The sequence below is a fragment of the Salvelinus namaycush genome, chromosome 42, assembly GCF_016432855.1.
Source record: "Salvelinus namaycush isolate Seneca chromosome 42, SaNama_1.0, whole genome shotgun sequence".
Classification (NCBI taxonomy): Eukaryota; Metazoa; Chordata; class Actinopteri; order Salmoniformes; family Salmonidae; genus Salvelinus; species Salvelinus namaycush.
The window spans coordinates 17,642,983-17,664,979 of NC_052348.1; the positions used below are offsets into that span (position 1 = coordinate 17,642,983).

The following is a 21,997-nucleotide window of genomic DNA, read 5'->3' on the forward strand; positions in this document are numbered from 1 at the left end:
CATCTCGGTACCTAATGGCAGTCAGGCTACCTCTGGCGAGCACATGGAGGGCTGTGCGGCCCCCCAAAGAAATGCCACCCCACACCATGACTGACCCACCGCCAAACCGGTCATGCTGGAGGATGTTGCAGGCAGCAGAACGTTCTCCACGGCGTCTCCAGACTCTGTCACGTCTGTCACATGTGCTCAGTGTGAACCTGCTTTCATCTGTGAAGAGCACAGGGCGCCAGTGGCGAATTTGCCAATCTTGGTGTTCTCTGGCAAATGTCAAACGTCCTGCACAGTGTTGGGCTGTAAGCACAACCCCCACCTGTGGACGTCGGGCCCTCATACCACCCTCATGGAGTCTGTTTCTGACCGTTTGAGCAGACACATGCACATTTGTGGCCTGCTGGAGGTCATTTTGCAGGGCTCTGGCAGTGCTCCTCCTTGCACAAAGGCGGAGGTAGCGGTCCTGCTGCTGGGTTGTTGCCCTCCTACGGCTTCCTCCACGTCTCCTGATGTACTGGCCTGTCTCCTGGTAGCGCCTCCATGCGCTGGACACTACGCTGACAGACACAGCAAACCTTCTTGCCACAGCTCGCATTGATGTGCCATCCTGGATGAGCTGCACTACCTGAGACACTTGTGTGGGTTGTAGACTCCGTCTCATGCTACCACTAGAGTGAAAGCACCGCCAGCATTCAAAAGTGACCAAAACATCAGCCAGGAAGCATAGGAACTGAGAAGTGGTCTGTGGTCACCACCTGCAGAACCATTCCTTTATTGGGGGTGTCTTGCTAATTGCCTATAATTTCCACCTGTTTATTCCATTTGCACAACAGCATGTGAAATTTATTGTCAATCAGTGTTGCTTCCTAAGTGGACAGTTTGATTTCACAGAAGTGTGATTGACTTGGAGTTACATTGTGTTGTTTAAGTGATCCCCTTATTTTTTTGAGCAGTGTATATTGGCACCACTTGTACTTTGCAGTAGAGCAGAATGTTCTGTTTCCTCTTACCCAGTAGGCACCTGCAACTTACTACAGGTGGGAAATGACTTAACGAGACTCATTGCCTCCAAATTAATGAATTTTGAATAAGCTAGTCTAGGCCATTTTTGACTTAAGTGAAAAATATTAATTTCAGTTTTGATTTGGTCCTGTGAAGTGTAAACAAGTTATTCATTTAAATGTATTTTTTGAAGAAAGTAAATCATGCAAGGGTGCCAATATATTTGACCACATCTAAAAACGAATAATTACTGTTTCAAACAAAATATCAATTTATGTAGTTACTGACAAAAGGTTATTGAACCAATGCTTTATTACAAAGGAGGCAAAACAGGCTTTCAGACAGGCACAAAAATACTCTTATTTACATCAATGTCAGCAAATTGGAGGACTTACAACAGACAGACATTTAAACTTGGGTGTGCGAGTGGAAAGACACTTTGGCACACGAGTAGTATTTCCTTTCTGTGCAAGAACATTAAAAATATGTGCACCTACCCAGAGTAATATTGGTCAGTATCGAGTACATTTGACTAAACTAACAAGTAATACAAAGACTCCTCTACCAGTAACTACCATATATTTAATCTATCTTGTATAATTCAGAGAATTGAGTTGAACTGAAAGATCTTGCGATGTCAAACGTTAAGTGATTTTAAAACAGACTATAAAGCTTCCTTGACCCACTCCATTTTTGCAATGACCTTCTCAAACATGATACTGTCAATTTTTCACCACATAGCAGAATGGTTAAAACAAAGTGAGGTCAGGGATGGGTTAGATATGCAAGTATTAAACTAACATATTTTCCTTGTGGAACCACTTTTTACTACCATCAGTTTAAAAACAGCCATAGTGGATGCATTCATCATAAACATTTTTTTATCTAAAATAGGACTTTGGAAGACACTGCTCTGTAGGGTTTAAGACGTGGGTGTTCAGACCAGAAAAGAGCCTGGATTTGTACTACTTGAGGGACATGATGTCAAAGCAACAGGAGTTAACCTCTTATTGGTGGTGTTTGGACTAGTGTGTGCAGGTGGGATCAGCACAGATCAGTCAGGACTCAGGAGCAGGTCAGCAGCACCAACATCCCCTTCAGTTTAGTCAGTGAGATGTTTCTTCATCAGGTGGATTCCTCTTGGGCCTTCACTACACTGCCGGTAAAGGGATTAGAAAATGGGACGGCAACTAGCACAGCACTGTTAAGAACGTTTATAGAAGTTATACAAACACAAATGGGGATGTAACTAGCAAATTGACAAAATATGGATACTTTGAAAATTTGCTTGGTTTAGGACGTCGTGTTAATGAAACCTACTCAGACCCAAAGAGATACAGTGAACAGTGAGATGGAGGACATTCGCCAACGACTTATGCACATGCAGGATTGGTTAAGTCTTGTGAGCAAGCACAGACCTCCAAACACCCAGAACCTGTTGGCCCCTGTCGGTCTTACCTGCTGTTATCACCTGTAGAGGCCTCTTCAGCAGGCTTCTCCTTGTCCGACTCCTGCTTCTTATCAGGACTGGAGTCGCCATTCATATTGTTATCTAGAGCAAGCGTCACACACAAGTCAGGAACAGACGCACACGCAGACACACAGACTTTCAGTTTCAGCCTGCATTAATAATCCAAACAGACAACCATCCTCTTGCCCACACATATCATTATTTTTTCCAGCTCTCCTTTTACGACCCCAACTCTGAAATCTCCTGGAGGAGTTAGGAGGGGGATGACATGTGATACGCTCATGCCTATATCTGGGCCAGGCGGAGACTAATCTGATTTTCCATCCATTGGAAATGCCTGTTTCGTAGAGACACTTGTCTGAGGTATGGCTGTGTGGTACGGATGTGGTCCCGACTAGAACAACCCTCCTGATCATGTTAATACTTACGGAGCCCATCATAAAAAAGGGCATAATGCCTACAGACCGGTCATAGTCTGAGAAGTTATAGGATCACAAACATTTAATTCTATGGTGGTCAGGCTGCTGTGGCATTTTACTCTTAAGCCTTGTTCACATTGGCAGTTTGAAATGACTCAAATTAAAAATTTTGCATAACGGATTAGAATCTGGTATTTTTCCTGCAGTCTGAACAACCAAAAATCACATGAATCTGATATTTCAAGTCACATTTCAAACCACCTTTGTATGTGGTTTGAAATCAGATTCAAATCTGTTCCCTGGCCATGTAAACAGTCAAATCTGATTTATTTCCTCTCAAGTGTTTTATTTTTAGACTGTTATTAGGCATATCTTGTTGCTTGCTGATACTCTTGACAGTTTTGACAAGAACATGTGGTAGCTAACTATTTTGTTAATTGTTTACAAACAAATTAGTGAACGTGCTAGAGAGCTAAACAGCTAGCTAGTTGACTGCTGTGGCTAGTCAAAAAGGACTCCTTTTCAAAGTTGGATCATATACTTTGAAACTTTAAAAAGGGTGTTTTTACTAGGGGTCACTCATATTACCGCCACACCGGCAGTCATGACCGCAGTAAAATTCCACGTAACCGTTCGTGGTAATCTCCTTTTATGCACTCTGGACATGCTTTGGTGGTACCCAACTTGCTAACTACCATCGGGTCCTAATGGCCTGCTACTCAGGGCTCTATTGTCCCTCTAACCACTCTGATGTCAATGCAAATACAATTGAAAATGACATCAAGCCTATCTTACTTTTAAAACTCCCGGTGATGATTCATTTAAACAGTGTAAAACATGGTTGGACAGCTCTTTCTAAGGTGATGATTCATTTAAACAGTGTAAAACATGGTTGGACAGCTCTTTCTAAGGTGATGATTCATTTAAACAGTGTAAAACATGGTTGGACAGCTCTTTCTAAGGTGATGATTCATTTAAACAGTGTAAAACATGGTTGGACAGCTCTTTCTAAGGTGATGATTCATTTAAACAGTGTAAAACATGGTTGGACAGCTCTTTCTAAGGTGATGATTCATTTAAACAGTGTAAAACATGGTTGGACAGCTCTTTCTAAGGTGATGATTCATTTAAACAGTGTAAAACATGGTTGGACAGCTCTTTCTAAGGTGATGATTCATTTAAACAGTGTAAAACATGGTTGGACAGCTCTTTCTAAGGTGATGATTCATTTAAACAGTGTAAAACATGGTTGGACAGCTCTTTCTAAGGTGATGATTCATTTAAACAGTGTAAAACATGGTTGGACAGCTCTTTCTAAGGTGATGATTCATTTAAACAGTGTAAAACATGGTTGGACAGCTCTTTCTAAAGGTGATGATTCATTTAAACAGTGTAAAACATGGTTGGACAGCTCTTTCTAAGGTGATGATTCATTTAAACAGTGTAAAACATGGTTGGACAGCTCTTTCTAAAGGTGATGATTCATTTAAACAGTGTAAAACATGGTTGGACAGCTCTTTCTAAGGTGATGATTCATTTAAACAGTGTAAAACATGGTTGGACAGCTCTTTCTAAGGTGATGATTCATTTAAACAGTGTAAAACATGGTTGGACAGCTCTTTCTAAGGTGATGATTCATTCAAAACTCCCATAAGCATATTGGAGCTGATGCATAGGCTTATGAGGCCAGGCCCCCCAAAAAAGAACATAGATTTAAGCTGTTCTAAAATACATACGCCTACTGCATATTACACATGGTAGAAAAACAAAACTGATATAAAGATGTATTTGGTACATAATTGGTCTAGCCTATACAAATTATAGTAATTGCTTTTCAGTGTGGACTGTATTATTATGCATACTGGATGGACTGGTTAGCTTATGCTACGCTCCAAAATGTATACCATGAGTCTGGGAGAGAACGTACAGCCCAGGCCATGCTGTTGGTTCACTGATTGTGCAGGTCGGCTCACAGTTAGCCTGCAATTAGTGAATTTGTATTTCATTATGAATAGCCAAGTAATAGGGAATGTTCATCATTAATTGGGTGACATGCTTGGAGTGAAATAAGTATTCATTTCTCAGCTGCTCATATTAAGCACATGCTGGCTATAAACCCCAAGTAGTTTACAAAACGGCCTCCATTCACTATTCCAGTGCAGACAGATGACGTCTTTTTCCCCTGCCCCTGTTCCTGCCCATTTGATAAATGGACCATTCTAAATCGAAACAAATGTTACATATTAGTAAAGACCAGACTAAATTGAGAATAGTCTGATGGGTGAAAATATGATCAGTTGATGAGAGAACAGCTGTGCAGCCTGAGGCAAGGAACAGAGCGCAAGCTTTTTTTGATACTTTTTCAAATCATCAATAGCTTATTGTCGGATCATGCAGACCATATACGTTCTGATTTCTAACACATTCTAATGTTTGTATCATTCACAATTAAAGTTCCCAAATAACTCTAAATCTAGCATATAAGACCAGTTTCAGATGGCCACTTTTATGCTCAACATACATACTTCATATGCGCACTCGCTCCATAATGGGAAAAATATCCTTTCTATTTTATGCAGCTAACTTCAATTATATTCTTCTTACTATAAAATCATAGAACATAAAATAATGCGATGGGACTTCTATATTATCAGCTAAATGAACAAGCCCATGGCATGGAGCATAGCCAGATAACATAGGCCTACAGTAGCCTGGCCAACTCATATGCTGTTCTTCTGAAACACATTTTCTTCATATCATAATGTTTCTTTAGACCTGACTAAAATACATGGATTTATTGCGATGGTGTACATTAAATTGATTTAGACTTTTTTTAAATGTAGATGTTCCAAAGGGGCGAATCAGCGGCTTGTATGTGAGGAGGCATGGAGATGCTAAAGGTGATTGTTAATTAACGGTCAATTACCGTGAGACTGGCAGTCTTTGCATGACAATAACCTGCGGACCAGATTTCATGACCTCCACAACCCTAGTTCTGAAACAGATGTGGCATTGTTGTCACCTTAGCTTGCTACACTTCTGGAGTGATAGGAAGCACGTCACGAGCACCACCAATCAACACCACCCCTCGTTACTATGACAACTAGCGTAGCCAAGTCAGCAAATGACTGTTGTCTGAACACACACAAATCCAATTTGGTCAGGTGTAACTTGCCGTTTGGACAGTCAGTATTCCAAAAGAGGTTTTAAAAAACAAAACGGATCTGTGCATTAAGGCCTGCAGTGTGAACAAGGCTTTAGTCTGCGCGCGTGGCCTAACCGGTCATAAAGGGTGACCAATGACGTGACCAGAACACCAAAACATGATCCGTAAACAAAACTCTTTTCATACAGGGATGAATGCACAATGCTAACGCCAATTTTCATTCCAATGAATATCCCATTGACAACATGACGATTTATGCAAAAGTTGCGCGTATTTCCAGTTTGGATCCAGCCCACCGTCAAATCATAATACGATATGTGGGCATAAGTAGAATTTGAGATAATTCTCCTAATGTTAACACTGCCTGACTTGTGCAAAAATCAGATTTGTGTGTGCATATCACAAGTTGGCATTGAGCCAAGAGCGGATACGTAACTACCTCTACTAAGTGAGTGTTTACCTTTCATCACAATATGTTCCCACAGTAATTGTTTATGTAAAAAATGTAATTACTAAAAAACATTCTAAACAAAAGGGCATAGATCTGTTAAGTCTCAGAGTCGGTTTGGCCTTTCTCTATACTGGCTGGTGAAGAGTTTCTCCCAAACAATTCGTCTTTTGGACAGAAATTCACAGGATATGTCACAGGCCACACAATGAGCATTGCAGAACACTGAGGAAGACACATCCTTCTGAATCTGTAATGTTTGATGAGTTGACGCTCATCACATCTAGGATTTCTATCAGATTCCCGAGGAGGAATATGTAGGGCGTTGACCCTAACCACAGATACTGGGGAATATTTCTTCATCTTTCTGAAGGATTCTGTAGGCTAATCTGATCTGAGACCAGTGCTTTTGGACAACTTCTAAACCCAGCTATTGTGAGTGATCAGGTATCAACCACATGACTCCAAATTACATTAGCCCACCGAGCTAAAGCCTTGGGTTTAGCTCTAGGTCCAGACATACAGTCAGTAGTGTGTCACCAAACCACCTCCCATACATTTATCACTTATCTGCCACTCCACAAGACCCCGGTCCCACTCCCACACTGTTGTGTTGTTCTCCCTGACTTGCTCAGCCTTCTTCAAAGCACCACTCTTGGCTTTACTAAGTTCACTAGTGTGCAGTTTGCCAGTGTGGCTATAGGAACAGAGCCCCAGTCCCTCTCTCCTCACAGTACCTGTGTTGTTCTCCCTGACTTGCTCAGCCTTCTTCTGGGCTCCCTTCCTGGCCTCCTCCTGCTGCTTCTGCTCTGCTATGGACTTGTTGAGCACCTGGCTGAGCAGCTGGTCCCCTTCCCCCAGCAGGAACATGCTCTTAAACTTGTTGTACAGCATGGTGGACTTGTCCATGATGTCCTGGCTGGCCTTGAACCTCCGAATCTGCCCACCCATGGAGAGCAGACAGTAAATACAGGAGATATAGCTGGTCCTCTATAGCTCAGTTGGTAGAGCATAGCACTTGTAACGCCAGAATAGTGGGTTTGATTCCCGGGACCACCGTACGTAAAATGTATGCACAAATGAGTAGGTTGCTTTGGATAAAAGAGTCTGCTAAAGGACATATATTGCTATTAGAATATCAATAGCGTTTAACTTATTAAATCTCCAGATCTGGCAACAAAGAGCAGCATGTACATGGGGTATAAAGTATGCATGAACATATAAACATGCACCCACAGTTGCATACAATTAGCAGATGTTCTTATGTACTCTTATAATGTGATGACCTAAGAAAAAGGAGAGGGCCAAGTGGCAGCAGGAGTGAGTCTATGTAGGGGAAGCTTTACCCTCAACCCCAGCAGTCAGGGTGAGCACATGCATTCTGGGACACTTTTGGTGACATTCACACTTCAACATTAACTCAGGACACAGCAGCTGTGTGAAGAGACTAGCATAATGATTGGTCACTTGGTTTATGGTGAAACAAAAGGCATTGAGAACAAAGTGTTTGTGTGTAGGGGGGCAGCTCTGACCGAGACGTTACCTTTTTGAGTGTTGCAATGAGCTCTGAGTGTTTCTGCAGGTGCTGGGTGGTGACCTGCAGCATGCCCAGCTCATCCAACGCCACCAGACACTTCTTCACATCCTACACACACACACAGACAGACATGCAGAGACCAAACTATTTATCTTCTTCAACCAGGTGAGTAACTGCCTATTAAACTAAAATACAAAAGGTCTTAACCCCCCCAAAAATAATAACAGTATTGTGTAAGCCTGGGGTCAATTCCATTTCAAGTCAGTAAGTTAACCGAAATTGGCCCTAACCCTTGCTGGTATTGTCACCAATTTTGTCACCAATATAGCTGCTGGTTTTGTCACCAATATAGCTGCTGGTTTCGTCACTAATATAGCTGCTGGTTTCGTCACTAATATAGCTGCTGGTATTGTCACCAATATAGCTGCTGGTTTTGTCACTAATATAGCTGCTGGTATTGTCACTAATGTAGCTGCTGGTTTTGTCACTAATATAGCTGCTGGTTTTGCCACTAATATAGCTGCTGGTATTGTCACTAATATAGCTGCTGGTATTGTCACTAATATAGCTGCTGGTATTGTCACTAATATAGCTGCTGGTTTTGTCACTAATATAGCTGCTGGTTTTGTCACTAATATAGCTGCTGGTTTTGTCACTAATATAGCTGCTGGTTTTGTCACTAATATAGCTGCTGGTTTTGTCACCAATATAGCTGCTGGTATTGTCACTAATATAGCTGCTGGTATTGTCACCAATATAGCTGCTGGTATTGTCACTAATATAGCTGCTGGTATTGTCACCAATATAGCTGCTGGTATTGTCACCAATATAGTTGCTGGTTTTGTCACCAATATAGCTGCTGGTTTTGTCACTAATATAGCCGTTTTGCCCATTTGAGAACGTATGTGTTGACTGGGCATAATGGTCTAGGTATGGACATGACTAAGTCACTCAGGACAAAAGCATCTGCTAAATGGCATATTATATGTCACCCAGAAAGACGTCTGGTAACAGTCAGGAAGGTGTCAAGAGGTCAAGTGAACTCAATGACAACTAGTGTTCCCCTTGTCCACACTGGTACTCCTTGTATATAGCCTCGTTATTTGTTTTTATTGTGTTATCATTTAATTTTTTATTTTGCAAATATTGGTCTTACTTTTTAACTCTGCAGTGTTGGGAATGGGCTCGTAAGCATTTCACTGTTGTATTCGGCGCATGTGACCAATACAAAATGGGATTAGATGTTTCCCCTCCCATAAATATGGTGTTGTTTGGGAAGGGGTGGGGTTGAAGGTTAAGAGTAGCAGAAGAGCCATCCGTTGCAATAGACGGACACACAAAACGTTCCAACTTGAAATACCATTGCATAATAATTTCACCCTCGGTCTAACCAAAAAGAGCAGCTTCTTTTTCTTTCAGCCTCGTGTAAACCCAGACAAAAACCTGATGCTTTCCTCAATGAACTGGTCTGCTCTGAAGACCTGAATCCATCACAGGTCAAGATAAGGTTCAACTAGACTCTGGCTTCAGTCAAAGTGTGACAGCCACAAATGTCAAACAAAACCAAAAACACCCTTCAGCTTACAATGGCTAGGCTAGGAGGATCCATTAAACTGTCTCCCAACTAAAACCTAGAATGACTTGAAAGCTTCTTCTTCTGCAAAAAGTGAGTGTGTAAAATGACCCTGGTGAAGTAAATAAGTGATTGTCTCTTGGGTAAGGGCTCTGTAGAAGGCAAGGTCTAGGGCAGTCTTTTAGGGCAACTTACTGGGTTGTCAATCTTGAGGGAGATTTTGATTTCTCCATGCAACCTCTGCAGCCTCGATTCTGTCGATATCTCTGCGATGAAGGAAACAAAAACCGACATCGGTCATGACTTGTTCATGAAAGTTGAGCTATCTCGACAGAGGACAAGTAGCAATGATCTTCATAATGTCCATGAGAAAGCACCAACACACAGTCACCTTTCTTCTTGTCTCCTTTCCTTTCATCCACTTTGTTTCCATCGTCTTTGTTTTGCCTGAAACACAGAAGACCATTAACGCACCAAATCAACTCAGGTCATGTGTCCATTTCAACTTGAAGTTCACATGCAAATTACTTACCAAAAACCTAATATGTACACACAACCAAACTGAACTGCCAGTCGTTTTAAGAGTAGCACCACTGGAAATTCCATCATCAACATATCAACTGGAGATCATTTGAGATGGATGTACAGAACAGGGAACCCAATTCCCGCCCGAGTGTTTTTAATGGAGACTTCTGCCCAGCGCCAGCCGGGCAGCGCCCTTGTGACCTGTGCACATGGAATGACCCTCATGTCTGAAATCCAATTCTGTCACTCCCCTGTCCTCCCGCTGTGGCTGCCATTCGACATAAACCCTGACCCTGCCATCTTGTCACAGTGACCTCTGACACATGGCATGCTTTTTTTTTTTTTTTTTTTTTTTTTTTAATTTGATCCCCTTTTCTCCCCAATTTTTCGTGGTATCCAATCGCTAGTAATTACTATCTTGTCTCATCGCTACAACTCCCGTACGGGCTCGGGAGAGACGAAGGTCGAAAGCCACGCGTCCTCCGAAGCACAACCCAACCAAGCCGCACTGCTTCTTAACACAGCGCGCCTCCAACCCGGAAGCCAGCCGCACCAATGTGTCGGAGGAAACACCGTGCACCTGGCCCCCTGGTTAGCGCGCACTGCGCCCGGCCCGCCACAGGAGTTGCTGGAGCGCGATGAGACAAGGATATCCCTACCGGCCAAACCCTCCCTAACCCGGACGACGCTAGCCCAATTGTGCGTCGCCCCACGGACCTCCCGGTCGCGGCCGGCTGCGACAGAGCCTGGGCGTGAACCCAGAGACTCTGGTGGCGCAGCTAGCACTGCGATGCAGTGCCCTAGACCACTGCGCCACCCGGGAGGCCGACACATGGCATTCTACACACACGACTGTCACTTCAGGAACCATTTTTAGATGGAGCAGTAAAAAATTAAATCACTAGCCATTGAAAATGTATAGCCCCCGTGTGGGGGGATGTGGAGCAATGTATACCCCCCCCCCACGGGGTACTAAATAGAAAGGTGAGTGTTGGGAGATAGAGAAGATAGATAAGACGGATGGATAGACGGATGGTTGCCTTACTCTTTCTGCTCGTCTTGTTTGCGTCGTTGACGATCGTCTTTGTCCCCTGTCTCGGTCGGAGTGGGCTGCTGCCGCTTGCGGTCACCCGCCACCCCCTTGTTCTTCTAATGGTTACATTGGTTAACGGGGTGGAGAAAGAGATGCTGATTGGATGTACATACATGTAGACATGCTTTGCTGGCACCGTTTGTCATGACATGGTTTCACTGTGTAACTGTCTGCTCCACTAGGCTATTTAGGGCACACTCTGTTATAGTGGAAACAGTAACTGAATTAGAATAACTAGTTCACTACTTTTGGCCAGAGCCCCAGGCACCCTAATCCCTATTTAGGGCACATAGGGAATAGGGTACCATTTGGAATGCAAGCCCAGGTGTGATGAATTTAGCCAATCCCTGTTGGTGAGGTGATTGGTTGTGTTTCACCCTATCCAAGTCCCAAATGGCACCCTATTACCTGTTTAGTGCACTACTCCCTATGGGCCCTGGTCAATAGTAGTGCACCACATAGGGATTAGGGGTCCATTTGGGACACTTCCCTTGTCTGGTTGTGGAACACCCACCTCCTGGTCCTCTGAGTCAGAGGAGCTCTCCTCTTTGGTCTGTCTCCTCCGTTTAGCATCAGGGTCCTTCTTCCCTTCCAACTCTCTCCCTTTGTTGTCTTCCTTCTTTCTCCTCCCGTCCAGCCTCTTCTCCTCCTCTCCTCTCTTGGACTTGTCTTCCGGCGTCCTCTTTCTCTTTCTCTCCGACTCAGCAGTGTCCCTGAATGGAGAGAAACGTCTTTTAGGAGTTATTTTACCCAGGAAAGTCAAAGCAATGTTGCTCAATGGTAGCTACAGTAGTGTTGAGCCGCTGTTGTTTTTCAGACAATTTAACAGTCCATTAATGATGGATTACTAGTGGATCCTTTAAAATCAGCGGATGGGTCTCATATAGAGATTCTATTAGACATAGAACTGAAATTCTTAAAATACACATTTATTGTTCTTGTAAATGCACATTTGCTCTTATGGTATGCATGTGTGTGTGTGTTTGTCTGTCTGTCTGTCTGTCTCTTGCTCTAGATGAGACTAATGGTGACTCCAGTCCTGATGATAAGAAGCAGGAGTCGGACAAGGAGAAGCCTGCTGAAGAGGCCTCTACAGGAGATAACAGCAGGTAAGACAGACAGATGAACCATAACCACATAATGTACATGTCACTGCCTGAGCCCTGGGGGTCCTGCTGCTGGAGTAGGAGCATCTTCTCAGCTTTGGTCTTCCTGCCTCGCCGCTTAGGAGTGGGGCCCTCTCCACCTGGACACACACACAGGTCATAGAGTTTGTAGTTATGAGTTGTCATCAGTTATCATACTGAGGGGGGACACTACTGTCCCAATACAGAGGAGCGCTATGCAAGCTGTTTTCCATTACTTTGGTTGTTGTTTTACCCTTTGACAAAATAATAGAGTGCCTGGGGTAGGTCTGCTGTCTTGCACACACGCACCCAACACCTGCAACAGTGGGAAAGGTAGAGGGTTGCATTGACAGACACTGTACCTTGAGGGCTGGATGTGGGACTGTTGGCAGCGTCCTCTTTCTCAGAGTCGGCCTCTACATCACTCTGACAAGAGACACAAGACACCGAGTTTAGTTTCAAAGTGATTTACAAGTTGTATTATGTCTAGATTAGGTGAATTTATGTTATACTTTAAGCGATAAGGCCCGAGGGGGTGTGGTATATGATCAATATACCACGGCTATGGGCTGTTCTTATCCACGACGCAACACAGAGTGCCTGGACGCAGCCCTTAGCCATGGTATATTGTCCATATACCACAAACCCCAGAGGTGCCTTATTGCTATTATAAAAACTGGTTACCAACATAATTAGAGCAGTAAAAATAAAATATTTTGTCATACCCGTGGTATACGGTCTGATATACCACGGCTGTCAACCAATCAGCATTCAGGGCTCGAACCACCCAGTTTATAAATGAGGATATGGGATACCTTTTTCTTCCTTCTTCTCTTGGGTTTGGGAGTGTCTGTAGATTCCTTTGGTGTGGGGTCCTAGAAAAAACAGACATACAGATGCTGTCAAATAGATTGGCACACTTTGCACTTCACAATGCAGTGCAATGGAGTAGAATGTTCTGCTTTTCTTTTCAATTGCTATTTTTACCCTGCAGGCACATAAAACTTAGCACAGGTGAGAAATTACACAGGTAACAAGAATCATTGGCTCCAAACAAATTAATTTGATCAATTTAATCCAAGCCATTATTTTACTTTAAAGTTAGAGATCTTAATGTATTTCTTTTTTGTCATGTACAGTTGTAAATCAAACAAATATACGTGTAAACACCAACATCTTTTTCAATTTTAACTTATTTTAGAATAAATAGTCAATCATACAAAGGTGCCAATATAAACCATGCAAGGGTGCCAATATATTTGACTGCATCTGTATTGTAATAATTCCCTCCCAACTGTCCTTGCCATAAAATAAGGGGAAATTGTGTTTCAGCCACATCTAGTGGATTACTGTGGTATTACACCTACCAAGTCAGCAGGCAAGAGTCTAGTTCCCAAGTCCCAGAACAGTTCCTATCAAATGAAGGATCAGTCATTGGCGCAAGAGAGCAACTTACCTTTCTCCAGAGCGACATAGAATGCCATGCAAAAATAAAACATAAATACGTTGCTTTAACTGATAAGAATTGCTGTAGTTCAGCCCACCAATTAAAAGCTTGATAACAACACCACAAGGAGGGAGGGAGCAACACGTGCCACTGATCAACAATCAGGCCTCGGTGCCTGAATCAGTAAAACAGTCTAGTACATCAAACCTTTAGGAGGTGGGAAGGAAATGGAGGGAACATGCATTCAGGTCATGCAAATGACATTTAACATACCACATCTAATTCACAAAAACATTTACCCATTTATTTACATTTTTATGGTGAATGACCACTCTCACTAAACACAACATTTGCGTGATCCCCCATAGTGACAGCCCAGGTTTGTTCAAAATGAATGACAGTGGTTATTTTAAGGACACAATCACACCACTATCCATGGTATATTAAACTTACAGGCTGTAAGACAGGTACTGAAAACTCCTCTCTTTGCCCTGCCCTCTCACCATTCACTACAGGGAAATAACCCTGCATACCCCTATCCTCCCCTGTAGTTCAGTGGTACAGTTGTAAAACACTCAAAATACTATTGTTACCAACAGAAAAACCAGGCTAGCTAAGAAACAGAGTGAGGATACGGCGCCAAATCATCACCTTACGGCTTTGCAATGGTAGTCGTGCAAGCCAATGGTTACACAGTTGCCTAGCAATAGGAACAAAAAAACACCACCTAGAAAATGAAAGTCACCAGGTGCCACATGCTTTCCCTAAGTGGGGTGGGAGGGTCACCTATCCCATCATGCAACAGTACGTACATCCCGGCCCTGGGGCTGTCCCTGTTCAGAGACCTGCATGCCCCCATCCTCCTCCTCCTCCTCATCATCCTCCTCCTGTTCAGCCTCACTCTCAGCCCCCGACACCTGGGTAACCATACCAAACACACAGGGCCCAGGGTATGGGAGGTTAGGTTAGTTATTTAGTGGGGCCAATTGACAGCTAGACAGAGAGAGAAGTTGGGCCCCGTCTCTCCCTTGACTTCAGTCCTTCGCTCCCAGACAATTCCATACGTAATTGGGATTCAGCTTGGACAAACAACTCTGGTCAAGTACTAGTAATATATCCCACAAATAACATTTGCCAATTCATGATTTGCCTCTTGGGGTATTACGACACAAAGCACAGTACCGTTGGCAAAAGGAGACAACATCAACAGCAGACAGACACATTGGTACAAGAGCGCACGGCATTTAATGTTACGTAGGCATGGTGCTAGTCAAGAAAGTGAGGTTAGTCAGTATTCTATGGTGTTCACGTGAATAACACAGTAAAGTTCATATAAAAATAATGACCTATGAATTAAGGTAGATGGTAGAATGGTTAGCCTACTTTGGGTTTCTTCCTCTTCTCATAATCTCCCTCCTCGTCCCCTTCCGGGTTACTGTCAGAGTCCTTCTCCGTTACGTTATCCGACAGCATCATTTGCTATATGAAAGAAAACCAAACATGTTACCAAAAAAACAAAACATTCCTAAATCACAGACCTAGGAACAGACTACTTTAACCCCAAAACCCAACCTTAAAAGGGGGAAAGAAATCCACATTTGAAACAATAACAAAAAGGGGTCACTTGTTTTGGTAAACAGCTGAGGGATGGGCCTTAAGAAATAGAATATTACTGCTCTTGCATTCATAGGCAGAACTATGGATGTAAGGACTGACCATCCATGATATCCAAATTATAGATTTAACCTCATATTTTGAAGCTATACAGTGTTTGTTTACATTGACTTTGTTTTTTGTTTTTTTATGTTGAGTTAAACAAGCTTATATTCTGGGTTCTGATGGGGTATGACATTTGAACTAAGCTCATGAGGCATTTATAAGTTATATTCTTCAAGAATCAATGGCTATATATCATTAATTTAACAGTCCAAAAATTGATGTAGCAATAGTAGATTGCCCCTTTAACCATTAGGGCAACCCCCCCACCGACATAGAGAACTCCAGGGTCATGTTCATTAGGCACCAAATGGAAGTAAATTGATTAATGTACTGATTGTTGTGGGAGCTAGCACATAAGTATTTCATTGCACTGTTTATACCTGCTGTAAACTGTGTACGTGACAAATAAAAAGAGATTTGATGGGCTAGCTAAAATGCTACAGTTGTCCCTGATCCGACTCTCAACGTGCAACCTAGACGGTCGCGGATTAGGCCCCCCATCCTCCCCGCTTTTGTTTCTGTCTAAAGTAACTAGACCATTAATAGGCATCATACAGTACGTCTTAGAGGTGCTTAGAAATACGTAAAGTACTTTTCATATGGCTCTGAGGTCAGGCTGAACGCTCATATTCATTTTCTGTTGCATAATGTCTTCCGTTGTGTGCCCTAATGAACACGAACCAGAGCAACATGACAAAAGAGAAGAGATAAAACAGACCTTCTCTCCATTCAGCTCCACCTTTGGGTTGTTCTCAACCTCCCACAGGCCTTCGTTGAAGCCCTTTCTCTTGTTAGGCTTGGCATACTTCTCTTTATTGGGCAGGTAGGGATATATATCTTTGGGGCCTAGGAATGCACTGCAATAGAGGAGGAAAGTCAATGCATAGATGCTTTTCTGGTGCTCAAACTGATGTTTGTATATTGTACACAATGCCAATATCAAGAACTGGTGTATTGTTCAGATAGAGGGTGTAGTGTATTGTGAGACATGGGTGAGACAAAGGGAACTACTGTAGCTAACTTCTTACGTTTCATGGGTACCAAAGAAAAAGATGGGAAACTTCATGTTGGCCGGCTTCACAGCTCCATCAGAGTAGTCATTAATCTGGTAGAAAGGGCAAGAGCAGTGAATTGATTAGCCTAGTATGTACATGTCATGTAATTGGCAGACAATTCAAAACACCCATCTTTAATAAATGCCCTATGTGACAAATGATCTGTGTAACAAATGCTTTACGTTTTCAAAATAAGTTAAGAATGGTAGTAACAACTGTATAATACCATGAAATGACTATACTTTAGAGATGGGACGAAAAAAAACAAAAATCGACACCGACCATTCCCATCACTTATCGCAGGCATTTTGCTGATATCTTTCATTACGATAAGTAGCCTATACTAGAGAAATATGAAGTTTGAAATGAAATAATTGTGCTAATATGAGTGATTGTTAATGGGATAATTGATGGCTACAATCAGCAAACTAGTAGTAGTTTTAAAAGGATAATACATAAAAAATGTGGTGCACATTGTTATTATAAATGTATCGTTATTGCATAATTTCAGGCAATTTATCGCGATATGGATTTTTGTCGAGCTCGCCCAGCTCTACATACGTCGTTATGGTAACTGGAAGTAACTTGTCTTGTGTGATTGTGTATTGGCTTACCCTGGCAGGCCAGTGAGGGTAGCCCTTCATCTTCGCAAAGATCAGGTCACCAGGTTTGTAATCCCGAGCCATTCTTCTTGCGACGTACGGCACTCTGTTGACACATGTGACCAATCAAATTTGATGTGATTTGATATAATAATAATACACAGATCATCTACACAGTGCAAACAGAATGCAACTTTTGCCTACATACACAGAAAGAACAGCTAGATGAAATGCATCAAGTCCCACGAAAAAGCCAATTGGGAAAATTTTACAGGACCATTCACCTTCCTATTGCACACCTGAATTGAGTTTCAGATGTGAAGCCATTCTACAAGTGTCCGACTCAGAAGACATGCATGATTCGTGCATTACAGTGTGGGTATGTAGCAAGGGCACTAACCCTTACCCCCATGCATTAGCCCATCGGCTTGTGCACACAAACAGAAACGTGGACGAATCCAGTTTCATTCAAAATGCCGATTCTCCAGCGACCCATGAACAGGGCATTACATATGTTTACATGTAGATACATTTTCATGCTTGTCAAAATTTAGCTACCTAGCGTTTAGATACAATGTTTCCTTTTCGCGACATTCTAGTATTTTCCGGTGACAACATGAACATGCGGGCTGTCTTTCTAGCTTTGACCTCAGTTCAAAACGAACTAATACATACCGTTAAGAAAGGAATACTATTATGTGTATGTTAGTATCATATTCACAAACATTCTGAATGGTGTTACCTAGAAGAAAATGCAAAATGCTTACCAAAGTAGTACTATATTCGTAGCTAGCAAAGCAGCCTACACAACTTTTCCTGCTCCCGCGCAACACGGTAATGGATTTTACCATAATAGCTATAAAATAGGGTGAGCTAAAATCCTAAACACAAAAATTATAGTCTTTGCAATGTGTATCTTGGTCTTTTTATGTGAAGAATGTAATTGAAGTGACGTTATTTGTGCTTCTGGTGTGCACACAGTTGTATTTGTAGATGTAATCAATGCAAGACAATTCAAGTGGATGAGGTACACCCCTCCTATAAGATGCAAGTTTAGGAGAACTGCGCAAGTACATTTCCTTGGTACTGATGCTGCATTCTGTTATGGTTGTTGTTATGGTTGACCAAGTCCACATGTGATCATTTTGACAGCTATTGCAGTTGACTTGAGGAACTATACTTTCCGTTTTCCTCAAGTTGCCTCAAACTGAAATATGAGTTTGTCTAATACCCCAAAATTGGACTATGTTATCACCTACTAATACATATCACTCATTTGCAGGTAAGAGCATTTGGTAAAGCGTTAGCCGACTCCTGCGTGAAATAACTTTATATTGAAATTGTTGGCTACTTTGGATGTCAACGTGGTCATTATAGCTGTCTTCATGTCTTACAGAATGCTGACATGTAGTGGACTATTCTAGTCTTGCACCAGTACAGGAAATAACATTCCTTACTGCTTGCTATTCATTGCCCTCCAGTGGTGAAGATCTGTACTTAGCCCTATTAACATACCACTACAGGAACTGAGTATTGTTCCCTCACTTCTCTTTCATTGTATTATAGTATTTAGTTACATTCTCTTTTACATCTTCTGAATGTCTCATTCATTCAGGAACATACATGTTTGGTTATGTGTATGTTGTAGTGCAGGGATGTAGTGGTAAAAAGGGTAGATAGACCCTATTCACACAATTAAAAAGGTTTTAGTTTATCTTCCACGACATCACTGAGTTGGAATTATCAGAGGGCTCGTCTAGAAAGGTGAATTTCTGTGCATTGACAACTGCAATGACATCCCATCAGTAATACTAGGCCTGCGACTGCTTCCTCTGACACCACCAGAACCGTCACGACTACTTGAACCTTTCTACTGTTGAATGAACACATCAGGAAGGACTGAATGAAGGTGACCTAGGTGTGTGTGACCACCAAACACAGGACAGAACAGTTGTGTGTGTGTGTGTGTGTGTGTGTGTGTGTGTGTGTGTGTGTGTGTGTGTGTGTGTGTGTGTGTGTGTGTGTGTGTGTGTGTGTGTGTGTGTGTGTGTGTGTGTGTGAGAAAGACAATAGGAGTAAAGGAGATACTGATGAATGTGAAGGACAGGCCCGTCACCCCAGAGAGAGGGATTGGGGAGGAGAGAGATGCCAGAGGAGGAGAGAGAGAGGAGCAAAGCAGGTCGGGCAGGCCCCAGGAATAGCACAGAGGAGCAACCAGGAGGAGGAGGACCCCTGCCCAGCCTGTAGGGTGAGAGACCTTGGTGTTGGACCTGAGCCAGCTCAGTGGGGTTCAGACACCAGGCCTAGTGGGGATGGAGGTAGGTAGGGAAGGAAGGAAGGAGGGGGATGGACGGATGGAGAGAGGGAGGGAGGGATGGACTGTGGTAGTGTGTCTATCTACCCTTCACCCTGGCAGACGAGGTGTTGGCACCACGTTCCATCCCTCTTTCTCTCTGGAGCCCCATGATGTCCTGCTATTCTCACTGCTGATGCTCCATATCACCTAGTGACATTCAGAGTGTGTGTACATTTACTTGGCGAATAAAGGTGATTCTAACATACCCTTAACATAATAACATACCCTTAAAATTATGAACTTAACTATTCTCTGTATGTGTGTTCAGGTTTTGGCATATTTTAGGACGAGGTGTGCAAGGTTTAGGGTACTCCAGGCCTGTGTATGTAGGGTTTAGGGTACTCCTTGCCTGTGTATGTAGTGTGTAGGGTACTCCAGGCCTGTGTGTGTAGGGTTTAGGGTACACCAGACGTGTGTAGAGTTTAAGGTATTCCAGGACTGAGTGTGTAGGTTTTAGGGTACTCCATGCCTGTGTATGTAGTGTGTAGGGTACTCCATGCCTGTGTGTGTAGGGTTTAGTGTGTAGGGTTTAGGGTACTCCAGGCCTGTGTGTGTAGGGTTTAGTGTGTAGGGTTTAGGGTACTCCAGGCCTGTGTGTGTAGGGTTTAGTGTGTAGTGTTTAGGGTACTCCAGGCCTGTGTGTGTAGGGTTTAGTGTGTAGTGTTTAGGGTACTCCAGGACTGTGTGTGTAGGGTTTAGTGTGTTGGGTTTAGGGTACTCCATGCCTGTGTGTGTAGGGTTTAGTGTGTATGGTTTAGGGTACTCCAGGCCTGTGTGTGTAGGGTTTAGTGTGTAGGGTTTAGGGTACTCCAGGCCTGTGTGTGTAGGGTTTAGTGTGTAGGGTTTAGAGTATTCCAGGCCTGTGTGTGTAGGGTTTAGTGTGTAGGGTTTAGGGTACTCCAGGACTGTGTGGCTTCTTCTGAAGGGCACCTTGCCAGAGTTCAGTGAACGATGGTGTCCTTGAGTGTGTGTGTGTGTGTGTGTATGTGTGTCAGTCGTGCCTGTGGATTGGCATCCTTCCCCTCACCGCTGCTGGCAACTTTTCAGCTCGTTGGGGGGTGGGCAGGGGTGCCATTGGTGAATGATAAAGTAATCGCCAGGCAGGTCAGTATCTTCATTAACACCACAGCCATGTTCAGGGGGCATATTTTTTGTTTATGAAGTGTTACTCGACCCGGTGATGAACTATGGAACTCTATTAAATGACCTAGTATGAAAGTAAAAGAACCAAACAAACTTCATATGATTGAGTAGTTATTTTGAATAGTGTTTTTAATACTATAGGTGAGATGTCATCCAAAAGAATGGATTTATTTAAATGTCTGAAACAATATTTGGTACCGAGTGGCACAGGTCATGTATTAGCAGTAATGCAAAATGGCTATTGTTGAAACACTGGATGGCTGGTGGAGACTAATCTGAAGTGGAATTAGTTTGTAAATGGATAGTGATGGCATTTGTGTTTTTTACCCTCAAGTCCAAAAATGTATGTACCTTTCCCAGATTAAACAAGAACAAGAGATGGCAGAGTTTTTCTGGAGGAGGCGTAGGAGAGCTTCCTATCAGCTCTGCAGCGAGAAAGAGAGAGAGAGAGGGAGGGACGAGAGAGGAAGGGAGGGACGAGAGAGGGAGGAGAAAGCGAGAGAGAGGGAATGAGAGAGTCAGGCCCTCGGACAGCAGGTGAGTGTGTGAAGGCAGGGGATGACAGATGCTTCTGTCAACGTTCCAACAGTCGCCGGTTAGTGGGAGCGCCACAGATGCCTCCTCCTCCCTCCCTTCTTCCCTCCCTCCATCCCTCCCTCCTCTACTCTCGACAGGCTGCGATGGGGGGATGACAAGACAGGATCAGTCCTCTCGGTGGAGTGACCACACTGACAAGCGGGCGGGCGTGGGCAGAGGAGGAGTAAGGTGATGGAACGGGCCAGAGCTGGGCCGGGGGCTCGGGTCTAGGGGGCATGTGTGGGGCTGCTGGCGGGGTTATAAATGCGGGGGTCAGCGAGCGAGGACAGGAGAAGGGCTCTCTTGCTGGGCTAGAGGAGCCAGCTGAGACGTAGGGTCCGCCGCGCTGGTCCACCCTGCGAGGGGAGCAGATGTTTTCGCTCAGGGGCGAGCCAAGTTCCGGAGCAACCTTCAGCTGCTTGGAGGTCAGGTCTTCAATAAGGGGAGCGGTGCACGGGACATTTCGGAGGCAAACGCTTCAACTTTGATACAACAACATATTAATTATGGTGCTAGACCCGGTGCCGAGGGTTATAGTGGAACATCCCACCCCACTGGGTTGAGCCTCGATCAGGTTGACATTAGCCAAGGTGGCTGGCAGTTCCCGCGCCGTCCCAGAGCTAGCCTATTTTTTTACCCAGAAACATAACACACACACACACACACACAGCAGACCTCTATGGCCACATCTCTGTGGAAGAGTAGTTAAACCGTGATAGATGGACCAGGATACATTAGATAGCATCA

General features: G+C 43.5%; 1 protein-coding gene across 4 annotated transcripts; it reads right to left on the minus strand.

Moving 5' to 3' along the window:
* Positions 1-1,273: 1,273 nt before the first annotated feature.
* Positions 1,274-18,057, minus strand: psip1a (PC4 and SFRS1 interacting protein 1a). Of its 4 annotated transcripts, none has more exons than XM_038981894.1 (16): positions 17,943-18,057; positions 17,188-17,281; positions 16,547-16,623; positions 16,237-16,375; positions 15,183-15,278; positions 13,168-13,227; positions 12,715-12,778; positions 12,372-12,471; positions 11,740-11,938; positions 11,178-11,281; positions 9,999-10,054; positions 9,803-9,873; positions 8,041-8,142; positions 7,235-7,436; positions 2,452-2,545; positions 1,274-2,149 (listed from the first exon to the last, which is right to left on the minus strand). In XM_038981894.1, exons 2-16 carry the CDS (start codon positions 17,257-17,259, stop codon positions 2,119-2,121), a joined length of 1,467 nt encoding a protein of 488 aa, XP_038837822.1. In that variant the 5' UTR covers positions 17,260-17,281; positions 17,943-18,057; the 3' UTR covers positions 1,274-2,118. The 4 variants fall into 4 exon arrangements, with proteins under 4 accessions (XP_038837822.1, XP_038837819.1, XP_038837820.1 ...); XM_038981891.1 differs by having other exon boundaries at positions 1,274-2,194; XM_038981892.1 differs by having other exon boundaries at positions 1,274-2,194; positions 17,918-18,000.
* Positions 18,058-21,997: the final 3,940 nt, after the last annotated feature.